The following is an 18,417-nucleotide window of genomic DNA, read 5'->3' as shown; positions in this document are numbered from 1 at the left end:
ATGATTGGCTCGGAGAAAAGGATTTTACGGTGAGTACACAAAAATCCCTATTTCTCCTACGCCTCATTGGGGGACACAGACAGTGGGATGTCCTAGAGCAGTCCCTGGGTGGGAGCAAACATCTGCTAATACCCCATGTACCACTGACTTAACACTGTGGTACTGCTGATTGCAGGATGCGTCTGCTGAGAGCTGCATCCGCAGAGGCCTGAGAATGAATTTGGTAATGTTTTGTAAAAGTATGCACACTGGAACAAGTCGCAGCCTTGCAGACCTGGTGCCGAAAGGCCCAAGAGGCGCCCCCTGAGCGGGTAGAGTGCTCCTTAATTCCCTGCTGGGACAGGCGCGTTCCTGAGACGGTAGGATTCCTGAATCACCAAGCGAATCCACCTGGCTAGCGTTGCTTTTGAAGCGGCTAGACCCTTCCTATGCCCCTCTGGAAGTATGAACAGGGCATCTGACTTGCGGAAGGGAGCCGTCCGTGAGATGTACTGTCTCAAGGCACTAACCACATCCAGGTTGTGGAGGGCCTTCTCAATGCGATGGACAGGTGCCAGACAAAAGGAAGGCAAAACAATTTCCTCATTGAGATGGAAAGAGGATACGACTTTGGGCAGGAAGGACAGGAACGTCCTGAGAACTGCCTTGTCCTGATGAAAGTTCAGGAACGGAGGGTGGCAGGACAGGGCCGCCAATTCCGAAACTCGTCTGATTGACGTAAATTGCCACTAGAAAGACCATCTTCCAAGAGAGAACGATCAGTGGCACGTCCTGCAGCAGTTCGAAAGGAGCCTCCTGTAAGGCCCCGAGAACCAGGTTAAGGTCCCATGATTCCAATGGCCTTCTATAAGGAGGCGCCACATGGGAGACTTCCTGAATGTCTTGACCTGAAGTTTGGTGGTAATTTTGCGTTGGAATAGCACCGACAAGGCCGAAATTTGGCCCTTGAGCGAGCTAAGCGCGAGGCCTGACTTTAATCCGGATTGAAGGAATTCCAATATGGCCGGAATGGAAAACACCAGAGGGGATCGACCATGATCTTTGCACCACGAAAAGAAGGTTTTCCAGGTGCGGTGATAGATGCGCATGGACATAGGCTTCCTAGCACTAATCATGGTGGAAATCACGTCGTGGGAGAACCCAGCCTGTGCTAAAATCCAGGATTCAACGGCCACGCTGTCAAAGACAGGGCCCCGGAGTTCTGGTGGTAAATCGGGCCCTGTGAGAGTAGATCCATGCGATCGGGAAGTCGCCAGGGGACGTCGGCGACTAGTAGTATTAGTTCTGCGTACCATGCCCGGCGCGGCCAAACTGGCGCGACTAGGACCCACGTATCTCCAAGATGTTGATGGGGAGACGTGACCCTCGAGTTGACCAACGACCCTGTGCCGTGTGGTGACGAAAGACCGCACCCCAGCCCAGAAGACTTGCGTCGGTGGTTACTACCAACCATCTTACTGGGAGAAAAGACCTCCCATTGACTCAGGGAGGACTTCAGTGTCCACCACTTGAGGGCTTGTCTGACCCGCAGGGACAGAAGGAACCGACAGTCCAGGGAGAACGAGTTCTTGTCCCAAGCTAACAGCAATGCGTGTTGTAAGGGACAGGGGGATGGAACTTCTTCCATCGTTGCCACCAGGGGAAGAGTCCTGAGGAGATAATTTGCATATTCCCAGTGCCTTATGGGATAAGTGAAGAGTCTCCGCGAGCTCAACGATCACTGGATTTTGGCCGTTGCAGCTGAAAAGAGGAAATCATTTTTCATCACTTTGAAGTCTCTTTAAGAATAACAATATGGAAGAGGCCAGGAGCCATTTGGTGAGCTGCATTTCTTGCTACATGTTCACAGACTTACCAGTGGAAAAGCCAAACTTCACATGCCACAAATGCAAGCTTGTGTCCCAGTTGGAGGAAAAGTTGCAAAATCTCGGAGAGGTTAGCTACATTGAAAATCATTAAGGAAGGTGAAGAGTTCTTAGACAGAGCAGAATTATCTCTTCATGTAACAGAAAGAGAAGAAATTCGAAGTGCACCTGAAGAAACAGAGGAATGAAAACATGTGACCCAGAGAAGCAGGAGGATCAGGAGGCAGTCAGCACCCATACTGCTCAGGAACCAGTACCAGGCTCTTACACAGGAGAATGATGAAGAAATACATCAGGATAAGACTTTGCCCACAAACAGCAACTTTGTACGCCCTCAGAGTCGTTCTGGATGGAGAGAAAAATGTTGTGAAGAAACGGAGAGTGGTGGTCATGGGGGATTCCCTGTTGAGAGGAACAGAGGCCGCTATCTGCAGACCGGATATAACCTCAAGAGAAATGTGCTGTCTTCCAGGTGCAAAAATGAACCCCTTAATGACAGCCAATACGTTTTTTTACTGACCTGCGATATTAGAGAATATCATCCCCGTACAGGTGACAATCCAGCAGCTGTCGACTGTACACTATAGCTAACAACTTGCTGCATCATAAATGATTAGTGTTGGCACCATTCAGATCTGTTTAACCCCTTAGTTGCTGCTGTCAAAAGTGACTACATCTAATAAATGGTTAATAGATTGTGGGGGCTTCTGCTTTAATCTAATTTACACACCGAGATCATGATTGTGTGGTCCTGATGTTTGCCATAGCAGTTCATGGCCAAATAGCGGCCTCAGAGTCTCCCGGCTATAGCGGTCAGTTCAGAAGTTAGTGACATTCAGGTGGTAAACAAACATTTTTTCATTCCTGCTATACCACTTTGCATTAATTCCTGAAAATCACCTGAAGGGTTAATAAACTATCTGACAGCAGTTTTCAATATGTCAGGGGGTGCTGTTTTTAAAATGGTATCACATTTGGGGTCTTCCAATATATAGCACCCCCAAAGTCACTCCAACCCTGGATAGGTCCCTCAAAAAAATAAATTTTGTAAATTTCCTTGAAAAAATGAAAAATTGCTGCTACATTATTAAACCTCCTAAAAGGCTAATAAAATAAACTAGCGTTTTAAAAATGGTGCTGATGTAAAGCAGGCATGTGGGAAATGTTATTTATTACTGTTTTTCTGTTTTATGACTATCTGGATTAAAGGGATAATCATTCAACTTCTGAAAATTGCAATTTTTCTACATTTTTGTCAAGTTTCTGAAACTTTTTATAAAAACAAAACTTATCGACCTAAATTTACCATTATCATAAATTATAATATGCCATGAAAAAACAATCTCAAAATCAATGGGACTTGTTGAAGGGTTCCAGAGTTATCACCACATAAAGTGACATTAGTCAGAATTTAAAATTTTGGCTCCGTCACTAAGGCATCTTTCACACTTCAGTTTTTTGCATCAGTCAAAATCCGCCAAAAGGACGGATGGCGGATCCGTTTTAGTACTGATGACAACGGATGCCACCCGTCCGTTTTTTTGACGGATCCGTCAAATGAAGAATTTTAAAGGAATCGCAGCCTGGAAGAAAGAGAGAGAAAGAAAGAGAGAGAGAATTTTTTTTTTGTCCGGCACACAGAAAGAATTTCGGGTTAAATGAATGTCTGGAGGATCCGCCAGAGGAAAAAAACATTGCAAGCTCCGTTTTGAAATCTTTGAGGATGGTGACGGACAGCAACTTTTGGCGGATCCGCAAAAAAACGGATGCAACGGACGGCAATCCGTCACAATCCGCCAATAATGGAAGTCAATGGGGAAAAAAAAAAGGATCCTCAAAAGAAAATTGAGGATCCGTTTTTTTCAAAACATGACGGATTGTGACTGATTGTGAAAGAGGCCTAAGGGGTTAAAGAGGTGTCTGACAGGATATCAGGACTCTTCAGACCTACAGATGACTACCTATTCCTGCTAATACATGTGGGGACAAAGGACACAGCAAGAAACAACCTGTAAACCATCTGCAGTGACTTTGAAAACTTAGGTAAGAAAGTGAAAGAACTGGGAGCAGGTCGTCTTCTCTTCCATCCTCCCAGTGGATGGCCATGGAACAAGGAGGTGGAATAGATTCTGCAGGTGAACAACTGGCTAGGTCGATGGTGCCGTCAGCAAGGATTTGGATTCCTGGATCACGGAGTGAATTACCTATACGATGGACTACTTGCTAGAGATGGGGTGCACCTTACGAAGACTGGAAAACATGTATTTGGAAGTCGCCTTGCTACACTCATCAGGAGGAGAGCTTTAAACTAGAACAATGCGGGAAGTTAAGCAAAAGGCCAGAAAAAGCCATACACCTGACAAATGCTATTGAGAACTCTATTAGAAATGGGAGGAAAGAACAAAGACAGAAAAAAATCTAAAAATATAAATATTGGAGAAAGAGAAACCAATCACAAACTAAAAGTAAAATGTTTCTATACTAATGCACAAAGCATGGGCAACAAACAAGGAGAACTGGAACTACTAACGCAGGAAAATAAATATGTCATTGGAATCACTGAAACTTGGTGGGACGATACACATGATTGGAATACAAGGCTAGAAGGATACAACTTATTTGCAAGAAACAGACTTGATAAACGAGGAGGAGGTGTCGCATTGTATGTTAGAAACGAGTATATCTGCACAGAGATTGAAGCTTCAGAGACTGGGAGTTCTGTGGAAACTGTTTGGGTAAGAATAGAAGGACAGAACAATGGAAAGGACACCATTGTAGGCATTTACTACAGGCCGCCTGTGCAAGCTGAAGATATGGATGAACTCTTTATGCATCAAATGGCCGAGTTCTCCAAAAAATATGACATCGTTGTCACGGGAGATTTCAACTATCCAGACAATTGTCGGGAATCTCTCTCAGGCAAAACTAACAGGTCAAGGAAATTCTTATCCTCTCTTGCTGACAACTTTATCTTCCAAAAGGTAAGGGAGAAAACAAGGGGAACTGCTACCTTGGATCTAATCCTTACAAACAGGGAGGAAATGGTTGAGGAGGTAAAAGTGGCTGGGACCCTAGGAGGTAGCGACCATGCTATTTTAGAATTTTGGATAACTAGAGGAGGAAGACCTGTGAAGACTCAGACGTCAAGGTTAGATTTCAGAAAGGCAGATTTTAAGGGATTCAGAAAGAGAATTGGAGGGATCCAATGGCTGGATATCCTTAAGGACAAAAATGTCCAGGAAGGATGGGAAATCTTGAAAAATGAAATTCTCAAAGCACAATCGTTAACAATTCCGAAAAGAGGGAAGAATAGGAAGCATTTAAGGAAACCAGGATGGTTGAACACAGAACTTAAGCACATGCTAAAAAGGAAGAAAATGTTTATAAAATGGAAAGAGGGAGGCATATCTAAAGAAGAATATAATGCTGTCTGCAGAACCTGCAGGGCACGAATCAGATTATCTAAAGCGGACAATGAATTGAGGCTTGCAAGAGACATCAAAGCAATAATAAAGGATTTTGGGGATATATCGAAAGTACAAGAAAAGTCAAAGATGCTATAGGATTTTTACAGGATGAAAATGATGAAATGGTAAGACAGGATGTTGAGAAGGCCGAACTTTTAAATTCCTATTTTGCATGTTTTCTCTCAGAAAGGAAATGTAACATCAACTATTCTTCATTGTCCTATTAAGGGAATAGAAGAATCCAGGATATCTATTAACAGAAATATAGTGAGGAAACACTTAGCTAACCTAAATGAATTCAAGTCTCCAGGTCCAGATGAATTACACCCCAGAGTTCTGAAGGAGATAGAAGAAATTTTTGAACTGCTCTCCATAATCCTTGAAAATTCGTGGAGAACAGGAGAAGTCCCAGAAGACTGGAGAAGAGTAAATGTTGTTCCTATCTTCAAAAAGGGGAAGAAGGTAGACCCAGGCAACTATAGGCCGGTGAGTCTGACTTCTATACCAGGAAAGATCTTTGAACAAATTATTAAACAACATGTATGTCAGTACCTGGATAAGAATGAAGTGATTAAACAGAGTCAGCATGGGTTTGTAACTAATAAGTCATGTCAGACTAACTTAATTTCCTTCTATGACAGAATCACTGATTGGGTGGATCAGGGAAATGCTGTAGATAAAGTAAATCTTGACTTCAGCAAAGCATTTGACAAAGTATCTCACACAATCCTTATTGAAAAAATGACTAAGTATGGAATGGACAAGGCAATTGTTAGGTGGATTCATAACTGGCTTAGTGATCGGACCGAAAGAGTGGTCATAAATGGCTGCACATCCAGTTGGAAGAATGGCGCAAGTGGGGTACCACAGGTCTCTGTCCTGGGCCCTGTATTGTTCAACATCTTTATCAACGATTTAGATGAAGGAATTGAGGGTAAACTGATTAAATTTGCTGATGACACAAAGCTAGGAGGGATAGCTAATACTAGAGAAGAGAGAGAGAAGATTCAAAAAGATATAAACAAATTGGAGCAGTTGGCAGCAACTAACAGAATGGTTTTTAACAGGGAAAAATGCAAAGTACTACATCTGGGCAATAAAAATGAAAAAAAGCATATACAGAATGGGAGGAATAGGGCTAAGCAACAGCACATGTGAAAAAGACTTGGGTATACTAATAGATCACAGACTGAATATGAGTCAACAGTGTGATGCAGCAGCAAAAAAGGCAAATGCAATTCTAGGATGTATAAACAGAAGCATACAGTCTAGATCACGTGAAGTCATTATTGCCCTTTACTCCTCTTTGGTCAGACCTTATCTGGAATACTGTGTCCAGTTTTGGGCGCCACATTTTAAAAAAAAAGACATCAACAAACTGGAACAAGTTCAGAAAAGAGCGACCAGAATGGTGACCGCTCTGCAAACCCTGTCTTATGAGGAAAGGTTGCAGGATTTGGGAATGTTTAGCTTGCAAAAGAGAAGACAGAGGAGACTTAAAAACTGTCTACAAATATCTCAAGGGCTGTCACATTGCAGAAGGATCATCTTTATTCTCATTTGCACAAGGGAAGACTAGAAGCAATGGGATGAAACTGATTGGAAGGAGACAGATTAGATATTAGAAACAACTTTTTGACAGTTAGAATGATCAATGAGTGGAACAGGCTGCCACGAGAGGTGGTGAGTTCTCTTTCAATAGAAGTATTCAAACAGAGGCTGGACAGATCTGTCTGGGATGATTTAGCGAATCCTGCTTTGAGCAGGGAGTTGGACCAAGATGGCCAAGGAGGTCCCTTCCAACTCTACGATTCTATGATCTTTCCGAGAACTCTCATGCTGAAACAAATGGAGTGAGAAACCGGTCGGGGAAGAGTCCGCGCTGCCTGTTGTAAGGCTTGGGTATTTCTGGAGGGAGAATGACCAACCCGCAGGAAGTGTCCAAGATCATTCCTAAAAAGGAAATCTGCTGGGCCGGTTTTGGGAAAGACTTTTCGAAGTTTATCTTCCAGCCCAGGCGAGATAGTGTATTTACTGTTATATCGACAGATTCCTCGCAGGCTGGAAGGGACGGACCCTTGATGAGCAGGTCTTCCAGATACGGTAACACCACCACTCCCCGAGAGTGGAGAATGGCCATGACAGCCGCCATGACCTTGGTAAAGACCCTGGGGGCGGTGGCAAGTCCGAAGGGCAAGGCAACGAACTGGAAGTGTTCCTCGTGAATTGCAAAACGCAGGAACTGCTGGTGGGACGGACAGATCGGAATGTGAAGGTAAGCGTCCTTGATGTCGATGGATGCTAGGAACTCTTTTTCCATGGAAGCGACAACTGATCGGAGAGATTCCATTCGGAATCGCCGTACCTTGACAAACTGATTTAACAGTTTGAGATCCAGTATGGGTCGCATAGTCCCGGCCTTCTTTGGAACCACAAAAAGGATTGAATAAAAACCCCTGAACCTTTCGTGATGAGGGACCGGAATGATGACTCCGTCCCCTTGCAGAGCCTGAACAGCCCGAAGGAAGGCTCTTGGGGGGTGAGGACTGGAAAAAAACTTGTCAGTGGGGGGGGAAAATGAAAATTCTATCTTGTATCCGGAGGACACCAGCTCCCTGACCCACTTGTTGTGGACGACCGCGAGCCAGGTGTGACTGAAGGAAAGGGGACGACCGCCTACTTTGTCGGTGACCGCCGGATACCGCAACAAGTCATTATGTAGAAGATCTATGGGGTCTGGCTCTCCTAGATCCAGATGCCCTTGGCCTGGGCTTCCAAGAGCGCTTAGGTCTGTATAAGACCTGGGAGCCTCTGTCTCCGCGCGGGGACCAACTTGATCCGGAAGAGAAGGTAGTGGAGGACCAACCGGAATTGTTGCGAAAAGGTCGAAAACGTGTCGGCTGTTGGCGTTGAAACGGCCGAACAGCCTTTTGTTGAGGAAGAAATTTACTCTTTCCCCAGTAGTATCCGAAATGAGCTGGTCCAGTTTCTCTCCAAAAAGACGACCAGTCTAATAGGGCAGGGAAGTCAACGATCTTTTAGATGTGGTATCCGCCCGCCAGTCGCGGAGCCATACGGCTCTTCTAATGGAGATCGCATTAGCGGCATTTTGAGCAGCGCAATTGGCGGCATCTAAAGAAGCGTCCACTACAAAGTCTGCTGCGTGAGTTATCTGCCTGGCGACCCTGGTTGCCTCTGAAGGAAGATTGGTACCCTGGAAGGCAGTAATTAAGACTTCTGCCCAAGCGGCCATTGCCTTAGTGACCCAAGTCGCCGCGAAAGATGGAAAAAGCGCCGCTCCTGAAACTTCAAAAACTGAGCTGGCAAGGTAGTCAATTTGACGATCGGAGGGGTTTCTGACTGAGGAGCCCTCAGAAACGGATAGGAGCGTTTTAAAAGCAAGACGCGATACAGGAGGGTTCACCGAAGGGGACTGTAACCAATCCTTCATTAGGTCTGGAGCAAAAGGGTATTTAGTCTCAGTAGACTTTAGCCCAGTGAACCGCTTATGTGGCCGATCCCTATGTTTCTGGACAATGTCCTTAAACTCCGGATGGCTGGCAAATAACCTGCGTACACGTTTGGCCCTCTTAAATGAGATAGCATGTGCTGGAGCGGGAATATTTTCCTCATCCAACTCCAGAATCCTGTTGACTGATTCTATAAGAGAATCAAGCGACTCTTGGTCAGTTGGAGGAATCTGAGGGGCTGACGTGTCAGATTCCAATTCAGAGTCGTGCTCGCTGCGGACAATAGGAGAGGGAGAGCGAGAGACAGAACTTGCTGGTGCTGAAGCGCAAACGTGACTAGGGGACGCGTCATGGGTCCGCTTTCTAGCCTGACCATCCCTTTAGCGAGTACGGCCCCTGCTGGTGAACGGTTCTCCGCCATCGACAGAGCCCTGCTCGGGCGGTAAAGACGCTTTCTGACTAAAAGAGGCTTTACGGAGGGAGTCTATGGCCTGGGTCAGTGACTCCATGGACCGTGACAGGGACGCAGCCCATTCAGGCGGACTAAACGTAGGAAACCCCGCAGCAGCGGCGGCGGCGAGGGGCGTTGGAGCGCAGGCCGGGTCACAGTTCGTGCATAACGGATTAGTCTGGGCACTGGGCAAGGCAGTCTTGCAAGTGGTACACACGGTAAAAAACGCAGTGTGCTTCTTAGCAGCCCGTTTAGCCTCCTTAGATTGAGACATAGCGCTCCTGAAAGGGTTAAAGGCAGATTCTGGACTGCAGCTGCAAGGAATGTCGGGAAGGGGTTAAGCTTTGTTCTGAGGGCAGATGCAGCTTACCCTGGTCCTGTGCTGTGTCCCCGAGAGGAATAGCGGTGGCCCTGTGGTGTCACCCGATATCCGGCAGAGTGCGTGCCTCACAGCCTATTTCCTGAGCAGGCTGAGGTAAATTTCATGGCCCCCCGAGACTAGAATTGCGGCCTCTCATAAGAGACGAGAGGCACCAAGGAGGGGGGGCGGCGCTATTCAAATTGCGGCCTAGTAGGCCGGAAGATCCGGAGACTAAATGTTTGGCCTACCCGCTGTAGGCACTGAGAGCGGGGGGGGCGGGGGGGTGCAATGGCAAAGTTAGCGCCTCTCCTGGGGACCAGGACCCGACCCCATACCTCTACTCCAGTGCTCAGGCCTGCAGTCGCTGTCCTGGCCATCCATGCAAGTCTTCTCATCCTCCTGGGCTGATGTCGCAGAGCTGGAGGAGTTCTTAAAGGGGCATGCTCAATCGATCCACCCTATAGGTAGGGGGATGGAGAGCTATGGGGCTGATTCAGGGCATTCGGGAGCGCTGTAGGTAAGGTCCTCCGCCGGTCTCCATGCAGTCAATGCTGCGCTTGCCTTCATATCCGTCCACCGTAAGGAATCATCGTCAGAGGAATCGGCCCCGTTCATCGCAGGAAGGTCTACGGGGAGGTATACTCCGCGTGCTTGCCTGTTGTTGGTTCGGGGGACAGCGGGCCGTAGAAAGGAACCGTCACCTCCTTCACTCCGTTAGCTAAAAAATTAAAATTTACAGAAAATTCAAAAATAAAATAAAAACGGTGGGGTCTGAAACCAGACCCAAGTGCCTCTTGCAGACACTAAGCAAGAACTGGAAAAATCTCATCCAGCGAGAGGGTGCATACTGCAGGGGAGGAGTTAGCTTTTTTTCTGGTTTACTTAGTGTCCTCCTAGTGGCAAACAGCATAACACCCACTGTCTGTGTCCCCCAATGAGGCGTAGGAGAAATCAATTTTTCACACAAATGTTCTTTGGACCCAATTACTTTCATTTTCACAATGATATCAGGACAAAGTGGACCTCAAAATTTATTGTGCAATTTCTCCTGAGTGCACAGATACCCCATATGTGGGCAAAAACTACTTTTGAGGCACAGAAGAGAAAAAGAACCATATTGGGGTTCAGATTTTGCTGGAATGGTTTGAGGTGAGGGGCCCATGTCAAATTGGCAGAGCACCTGAATAGTTGGTGGACTCCAGGTTAAATGTGCGCTGAGCCTTACTGTAATCTTTGGGAGGCAGAATGAAAAAATTCAACATCAGGTGAAGAATTGGTTTTAGTTATTTTTTACACCATTGCTCGTGCGATATTATATGACTATTCTTCGGGTCTGTGCGATTACAGCGATACCAGATTTATATCGGGTTTTTGTTTGCCTGCTGTCACACTAAAAGACGCTTTTTATTGCAAAAACATTGCAATATTTTGAGCACTATCATTGTTCCATATTTTGGATAACAGTCACATGACAGCTTTGTTTTTTTGCTGGACCAGTTGACGGTTTTATTGGTATCATTTTTGGGCACATGACATTTTTTGATCACTTTCTATTCTGATTTTTGGGAGGCAGAATGAACAAAAACCAGCAATTCAGGAATTGTTTTGTTTTTTTATGCCCTTCCGCGTGTGATAAAACTTGAGAAGGCAGCTTTATTCTTCGGGTTTATACAATTACAGTGAAACCCCATTTATATTGTTTTTTTATGTTTTAACGCTTTTACTCAAGAAAAACTAATTTTATAGAAAAAACTTTTTGTATTCTGAGAGCTATAACTTATTTTTCCAGAGATGGAGTTGTATGGCAGCTTTTTTTTTTGCGGGACAATATGACGTTTTCAGTGATTATCATTTTTATTTTTGTCTTTTTCATCATGTTTTACTCCTTGTTTGGCAGTATGATGAAAAAGCATTGTTTTTTGCACTTTTTATGGCGTTCACTGAAGGGGTTAACTAGTGTGACAGTTTTATACGGCACAAACAAGAAGTATTCAGCTCACCCTTCTTCACTCCTGATCACACCTCCGACGCACGGAAACACCCTGACCCGGGTGTATAGTGCATGCACAACATAAAGAAGGATTTTTCCAGCGTCCCCAGGAGATAAAATAATAATTGCTTTATTGAGAATATGAAATCTTCATACCATCAGGTAAAAACGACAAAGAGGCGTATGGAGGGGAGCAATTCCTACGCGTTTCACCCTAACAGGGCTTAATCATGGAATGCCATTATTCCATGATTAAGCCCTCTTAGGGTGAAACGCGTAGGAAATTGCTCCCCTCCATACGCCTCTTTATGTCGTTTTTACCTGATGGAATGAAGATTTTATATTCTCAATAAAGCAATTATTATTTTATCTCCTGGAGACGCTGGAAAAATTCTTCTTTATGTTGTGCAGTTTTATGCGGCGGGTCGGTCCGGAGGTGGTGATACCAAACGTGTATTTTGTTTTTTACATGAAAATAAAAATTAATTATTGTACCCATGAATTTGTTTCTATTACGTGATTTTTTTTTTAACGTTTTTACACAGTCCTTTTGTGGGACTTTCACTTTCATGTGCCTGATCACTGTTAGTTATATAACATTGCAATGGTATATAACTGTCAGTTTTGCACTGACACAAGCCCCTTAGACCATGCTCTGCGGGGCTTTCCATAGCCTGGTGATGTCAGGTCACCTTGGCAATGATCAGGAGGGGAGAGAGAGCCCTGCTGTGTTCGTAGCTTCTAGTCTCCCACGGACAAGTGAAAAGTAAAAAAAAATTTTTTTTAAATATAAAAAAAAATTAAAATAACCTCCCTCTCAAAATAAATCAGTTAGAAAAAAATATACACTTCTGGTATTGCCGCATTCAGAAACACCCGATCTATCAATATATAAAAAGAATTAATCAGATTAGTAAACGGCGCAACAAGAAGAAAAAAAAAAAAAAGCCAGAATTACTTTTTTTTTTTTTTTTTTACAGCCACAACATTGCAATAACACGGGGGGAAGGATCATACCAACACCAAAGTGGTATCAATAAAAAAGTCAGCTCAGCATGCAAAAAAAAAAAAAGCCCAAATCCAGCCCCAGGTCATGAAAAATGGAGATGCTACAAGTCTCGTAAAATGGCCTTTTTTTTTATAGAAACTTTGGATTTTCACCACTTAAATAAAACAGAACCTGGACATGTTTGATGTCTGCAAAGTAAAAAATGACCTGGAGAATCATAATGGCATGTCAGTTTTAGCATTTAATGAACATGGTAAAAAAAAAAAAAAAGCCACAGCTGTGGAATTGCACTTTTTTTTTTGCAATATCACCGCACTTGGAATTTTTTTTTTTCCACTTTACAATACAGTATATGGCGAAACCAGTGGTGTTGTTCAAAAGTACAACTCGTCCCACCAAAAACAAGCCCTCACATGGCCATATTGACGGAAAAAATAAAAAGTTATGGCTCTGGGAAGAAGGGGGAGCAAAAAATGGAAACTCAAAAACGCAGAAAACCAAGGTGGTGAAGGGGTTAACCATTTTGTGACTTTTTTAGGGCAAAGTCGCATCTTTTTCAAAATGTCGTGAAAGGTGCAACTTTTGTAAGACACTCATGGGATACACCCTGGGAAGGCAGCTGAAGAATGGGGCAAAAACATCTGCACCCACAAAGTGGATAAAAAATAAACAAAAGAAAATCACAAGCGAGCACATAAGAGACTTAAAGGGAATCTGTCAGCAGGTTTTGCTGTGTAATTTGAGGACAGCATGAGGTAAGATTAAAACACTGGATTAAAACACTGAATCAGCTATATGTCACTTCTCAGGCTGTGTGCTGTTTACTTACAATGAAGGTTATATCACCAGGTGACACTCTTTGCTGGGACCAGGTCGCACTCAACTGCTGGACTATATACACAGAATGCTGTGGTGTGGGTGAGGTTAGCTTTCTGAGCTCTGCTACATCTGAGAACTCTGTCACAACTTCTTCACCCAGTAATAAGTGACACATTGTTGGAATCGGGGTCTGTTTCTACATTATGCTGCTCTCAGATGAGGTAGCAAAAACCTGGTGACAGATTCCCTTAAAAAAAAAAAAAGGCACAAATAGAATAATGAATTGATTGTAAATAAAAAAAAAAAAGGCGCAAATCACACAAAGCTATGCAAAAGAACAGGAGCAAAGGCTATGATGAATTGGGGCCAAAGTGTCTTATTTCTATATGTACTTTGGCAGGGGAAAGAGTTACCATATGGGGGTGCTCGCTCTCCTGCAAGGTATTCTCATCCTCCTCTCAGCATGGTTGTGCTATAGTAGTGTTATGGAGGACAGACTGTCTCTCTGGCACTGTGTCATCAGCAGTGACTCTTCCAGCAGCAGTGCCATGCTGGCTCTATGGGTTTCTAGACCTGGCTAACTGCACTAGTGCAGGGTACAACTGTGCTGGAGGAGCATCACCTGAAAGTGCCATCAGCGTGCCGAGAGGACATCTGGCACAGAGTATCTTGCATGGGGAAACACCACTGCCAGAGTTTGTACTCCCAGTGCATAGTAATGACGTACAGAAAAAATAGACAAGTAGGCTAAACAGTGGTTTAGAGGCCACGTAGATGAAAGCCTTTTACAGAAGTGTAGCCATGTTACTTAATGAAGGGATGGCCAAACTTAAATAACTTTCAACGCTGGATAGAATTATCAAAAAAAACCTGAAAAGCTCAAGTTACACTTTAAAGCGTATGGAAAATGTACCTACTAGAAATTGGCTAAAAATAGGAGCCCACAGCTGCCCCATAATTGGCACATCCAAAGATGCTCCAATTGTGGCACTTTACCTGGCTCTTCCCACTTGCCTTGTAGGAGTGGCAAGTGGGGTAATATTTGTGGGGTTGATTTCACCTTTGCATTGTCAGGTGACATCAAGCCCACGACTTAGTAATGGAGAAGCGTCTAGAAGACACCTATCCATTACTAGTCCTATAGTTACATGGTAAATAAAGACACAGCCAGAATAAAGTCTTTTAATTGAAATAATGACACAGACTCCTTTAATAGACCTTAATTAAACCATACTTACTGCATCGCCTATTCCACCGAAGCCCTCATCTCCTGGAAGAGAATTAAAATAAAAAAGCCATAATATCCTTACCTGTGCGCTGAGAAGATATACATACTGTCCCACGATAAGTCCAGCTCTGCTACATCTGGATGCCTTTGGCTGAACATTGGCATTATTTCACCACTCAGCCTAACATCCAGAGACAGAGGAGCTTCAAGATAATCACCGGAGATAACGTGGTCCCCGGCGTTCATGTGCACTGCAGTTCTCGCGGTTAGCTGATCGTGAGAACTTGGCTAGTGACCGGAGATAACCCTGTCCCAGGCGGTCACGTGCACGGCAGTTCTCGTGATCAGCTTGTCGCGAGAACTATAGTGTACGTGGACTTCCGGCTGGTGTCACAAGGTACACCTTTATTTAAATTAGTACACATGCGTAGTAAGCTGTGTTCCCGCACTTAATACCCATGTGACTAAGAAGATAATGCAGTTTTACCACATCTAATGAAAGTCTATAGGTAATTTACGCAGCGGAGACTGAGCATCTCCGCTACATAAATAGACATGCTGAGGTCTGAAAAGACGCACCGCATGTGCGTCTCTACAGGGAAGGTGGAGGCGTCCGTGCATGGATAGTGGAGATGGGATTTCTTGAAATCCCCCATCCACTTATGCTTTAACATCTGGCCGCTGTGGGTGGGACGCTGCAGATGTATGGAGCGTCCAACCCGCAGCGTTTTCTGACCTTGAGAACATACCCTAAGCGATTGGACAACTGCAAGTTGAAGTAACCAAAAGGGTTAAGAATATAGAAACTAATACAAAAAAAAAAAAAAAAAAATGTAAACCAACCTTAACTCCATTAACAGTAAAGAAACAAAAACATAATAAACATACATGGCATCACTGTGTCCATCTATCAAAACCTAAAATTAAACCATTTGATTGGTAAATGCCGTAAAAGAAAAAAAAAAAAAAAAAAAAAAAGTTTATGTGCACTACTAAAAAAAGAAAAGAAAAAAAACCACAATAAGTAATCAAAATATCAGATCTACCAAAAAAATGGTATCAATAAAAATGTCATCTCAAGACGCAGACCACAAGTCCCAGCTCTATTGACGCCATCTCGGAAAAAAATTATCTTTTCTGGCTAATTTTTACCAAACAATGAAAGCTGTAAAAACAAAACCCAAAAACCTATTGTTTATAAAGTTATTGCTCTTCAGAGAAGAGAATAAAGGAGCAAAATTGGAACGGAAAAAAAAAGTTGCCATGTTGGGAAGGGGTTAAAGCCTGTTTGCAGACACGGCCTGTAGATGTGGACATAGTCTCACATGCTAAAAAGCTGCCATACAGGAATTACGGCAACATTTCAGAGTAAAACCCTCCAGGCCAAACCGACTCTGTACCAAATACAGGGCCTGATGGGCAGTGCGTGACTCGGGTGTTGGATCTGTGGCGTACACCCATCCTTCAGGCTCTGCACTAGGTAATAATGGAGCATATAATAACAGTATTTATAGTTTTCTATAGATACACACCACCGACTACCATACAAGGTTACTTCAGTCACAGCGAGACGACTTACTTGGCTGTTTTTCTTCAGAAGGATAGTGGTGCCATCATCAATCTCAAATTCACCATAATCTCTTAAACAGCGCACCTGCAACATGAAGACGCAATAGTGCTTACATTGCTTCTAATACAGAACGGGGGTGGCGCTCCTCTGGATATTTCTTATTTTGTACCGACAAGCGGAGTCCATAGTATATTGAGATGATTGCGGTTATATTTTCAACGCATTTCGAAGTATCTATAACTTCATCAGGAGAAACCACAGAAAGTTTCTCCCGATGAACAAGCTGTAGATACTTTGAAAATAAAACCTATGGATAAATTCTTATTTCATACCAACCAGCCGCGCAGCACTTTTGCATCTCGTACAACTCATTTCTAGCTTGGACCCCCAAACTACAGAGCAGCAGCTAGATTTACATCTTGTGCCCCTAAATAGTTGTTGTGCTTTCTGACATCAATACCATGTGAGCATTGCTGCATCACCACACAACGCTCTTGTCTGAATAACGCTCTATTGCGCTTGTTTGTCCCACCCGCTTTCTCTCGTATAGGATTATTAACACACATTTGCCCTTACCTCAATGTACAGACTTTTGGGGGGCTTCATGTCTTGTGTAATGTCTAGTCCTTCTTCACCTCCCAGAGATCTCATGTATGTGGCCAAAGACTTCTTGTATTGATTAAACCAGTCCGTCTGTTTCAGAATAAGATACATGAAAAAGGGGCATTCACACCTCTAATATGGCTGCATGTGAGCAAATATGTCCTGACCAGCAGAAATGGGTGCGGGAAAGCTCTCCTATAGGGCTTAGAGATAAACTGCATATCATCAGGGAAGGTCTGATTGGTTCATGGTTGACACTCAATGTACAGATCCCACTTACAACTGATCCACAATATCAGCAAAGAAAATCCAGAAATGTAATTAATGGTAAAACTTCAAACACACAAGAGGAAAGAACCCCCGAATCAAAAAACTGACGGCTGCATGTGTACGCAGGCCTGACTACTATCCTGACACCCACTGGAGCTAAGTGGTGCCTTGCGGCAGCCTATTGCCCATTTCCGTACTGAAGTAGGCATGCTGAACGAGCCTCCACGTTTATGGCAGAGCTAACCATCGGACACACGCTGACCGCAGTTAGTGAGTAACCATGAAGCGCACCTCCTCTGCAGACATATGGAACCTCAAAGCATTGGGCAGCACACTGCCATACTCCCATCGAAGAGCACGGATCCGCAGCATACGGTCATATCTGGGAAGAGATACAATTGGTGAATGTTATGTTGCCTGTGGAAAGCTTTACTCTATACAGCTCATTCCGCACTTTCCTATAAAATAAACGTATGTTTCCTAAATCTAAGAGCGATGATATCCCCCCAATACCCCTGAAAGGAGATCAGATCCAGCTTTGCACAGAAATCCACTGTCACTTATAACATGGGAAGGTGGTTTTACACCTCCTGCGGTAACAAATGGCGCCACTGTGACACTTATGTGGTTATCCTAACATCTCCTAAATAACTGACCCGATAAAGCAATGTCACCAAACCTCCCGAGAACAGCGGCTCTCTACATTCCACTGTAATGCACAGTATCAGATACAATATGTCGGGTTTGCTGATTATCACCAAGAGCTATCGTATTTTGATGTGGTGGCAACTAGTCTCTGGGCTACGAATGTCCAGAAGAGGAGCAGATCCCACAGCAAGGTTATCCATGACACGTTATATTAATCGCTAAAATGTCCTGATATAGGAAGCAAAGGCTGGGAGGTAAAAAACGGCATCTTCACCTCCCTTTTCACTGAAATATCAGTCCATGGATAACCTCTTAGGCCTCTATCACACTTCCGTTTTTGACCATCAGTCAAAATCTGCCAGTTTTTGAAAAAAAACGGATCCGCCATTTTTTTTTTGCGGATCCGTTTTTTTCCCCATTGAGTTGCATTACCGGCGGATCTTGACGGATGGCCATCCGTTGGATCCGTTTTTTTTGCGGATCCGCCAAAATGTTTGCGTCCGCCGGCATGCCTGGACAGACCCTGCAACTTTTTTTCGGCTGTAGGATCCACATTTTTCAGTGCGCATGCCCGGAGAAAGGAAGTCAGCCGGGGATTTAACCCTGAAATCTTTTCTGCCGGTGGAAAACTCTCTCTCTCTCGGACTGCGGTTCCTTTAAAATTCT

General features: G+C 44.1%; 1 protein-coding gene across 2 annotated transcripts in view; it reads right to left on the bottom strand.

The window, feature by feature from the left end:
- GINS1 (GINS complex subunit 1) overlaps positions 1–18,417 on the bottom strand; it is a 35,658-nt gene that overhangs the window by 3,679 nt on the left and 13,562 nt on the right. For both annotated transcript variants that reach the window (XM_073557481.1, XM_073557480.1), the window contains exons 4-6: positions 17,395–17,485; positions 16,807–16,923; positions 16,240–16,314 (exon numbers count right to left, since the gene is read on the bottom strand). In XM_073557481.1, coding sequence (XP_073413582.1) covers positions 16,240–16,314; positions 16,807–16,923; positions 17,395–17,485 — 283 coding nt within the window. The remainder of the gene's footprint in view (positions 1–16,239; positions 16,315–16,806; positions 16,924–17,394; positions 17,486–18,417) is intronic.

Source organism: Dendrobates tinctorius, unplaced genomic scaffold (genome assembly GCF_039654945.1).
Source record: "Dendrobates tinctorius isolate UK_male_01 unplaced genomic scaffold, ASM3965494v1 ptg000250l, whole genome shotgun sequence".
Taxonomy (NCBI): domain Eukaryota; kingdom Metazoa; phylum Chordata; class Amphibia; order Anura; family Dendrobatidae; genus Dendrobates; species Dendrobates tinctorius.
The sequence above is the reverse complement of the archived record's forward strand: the minus strand, read 5'-3'. Positions and strand labels throughout refer to the sequence as shown.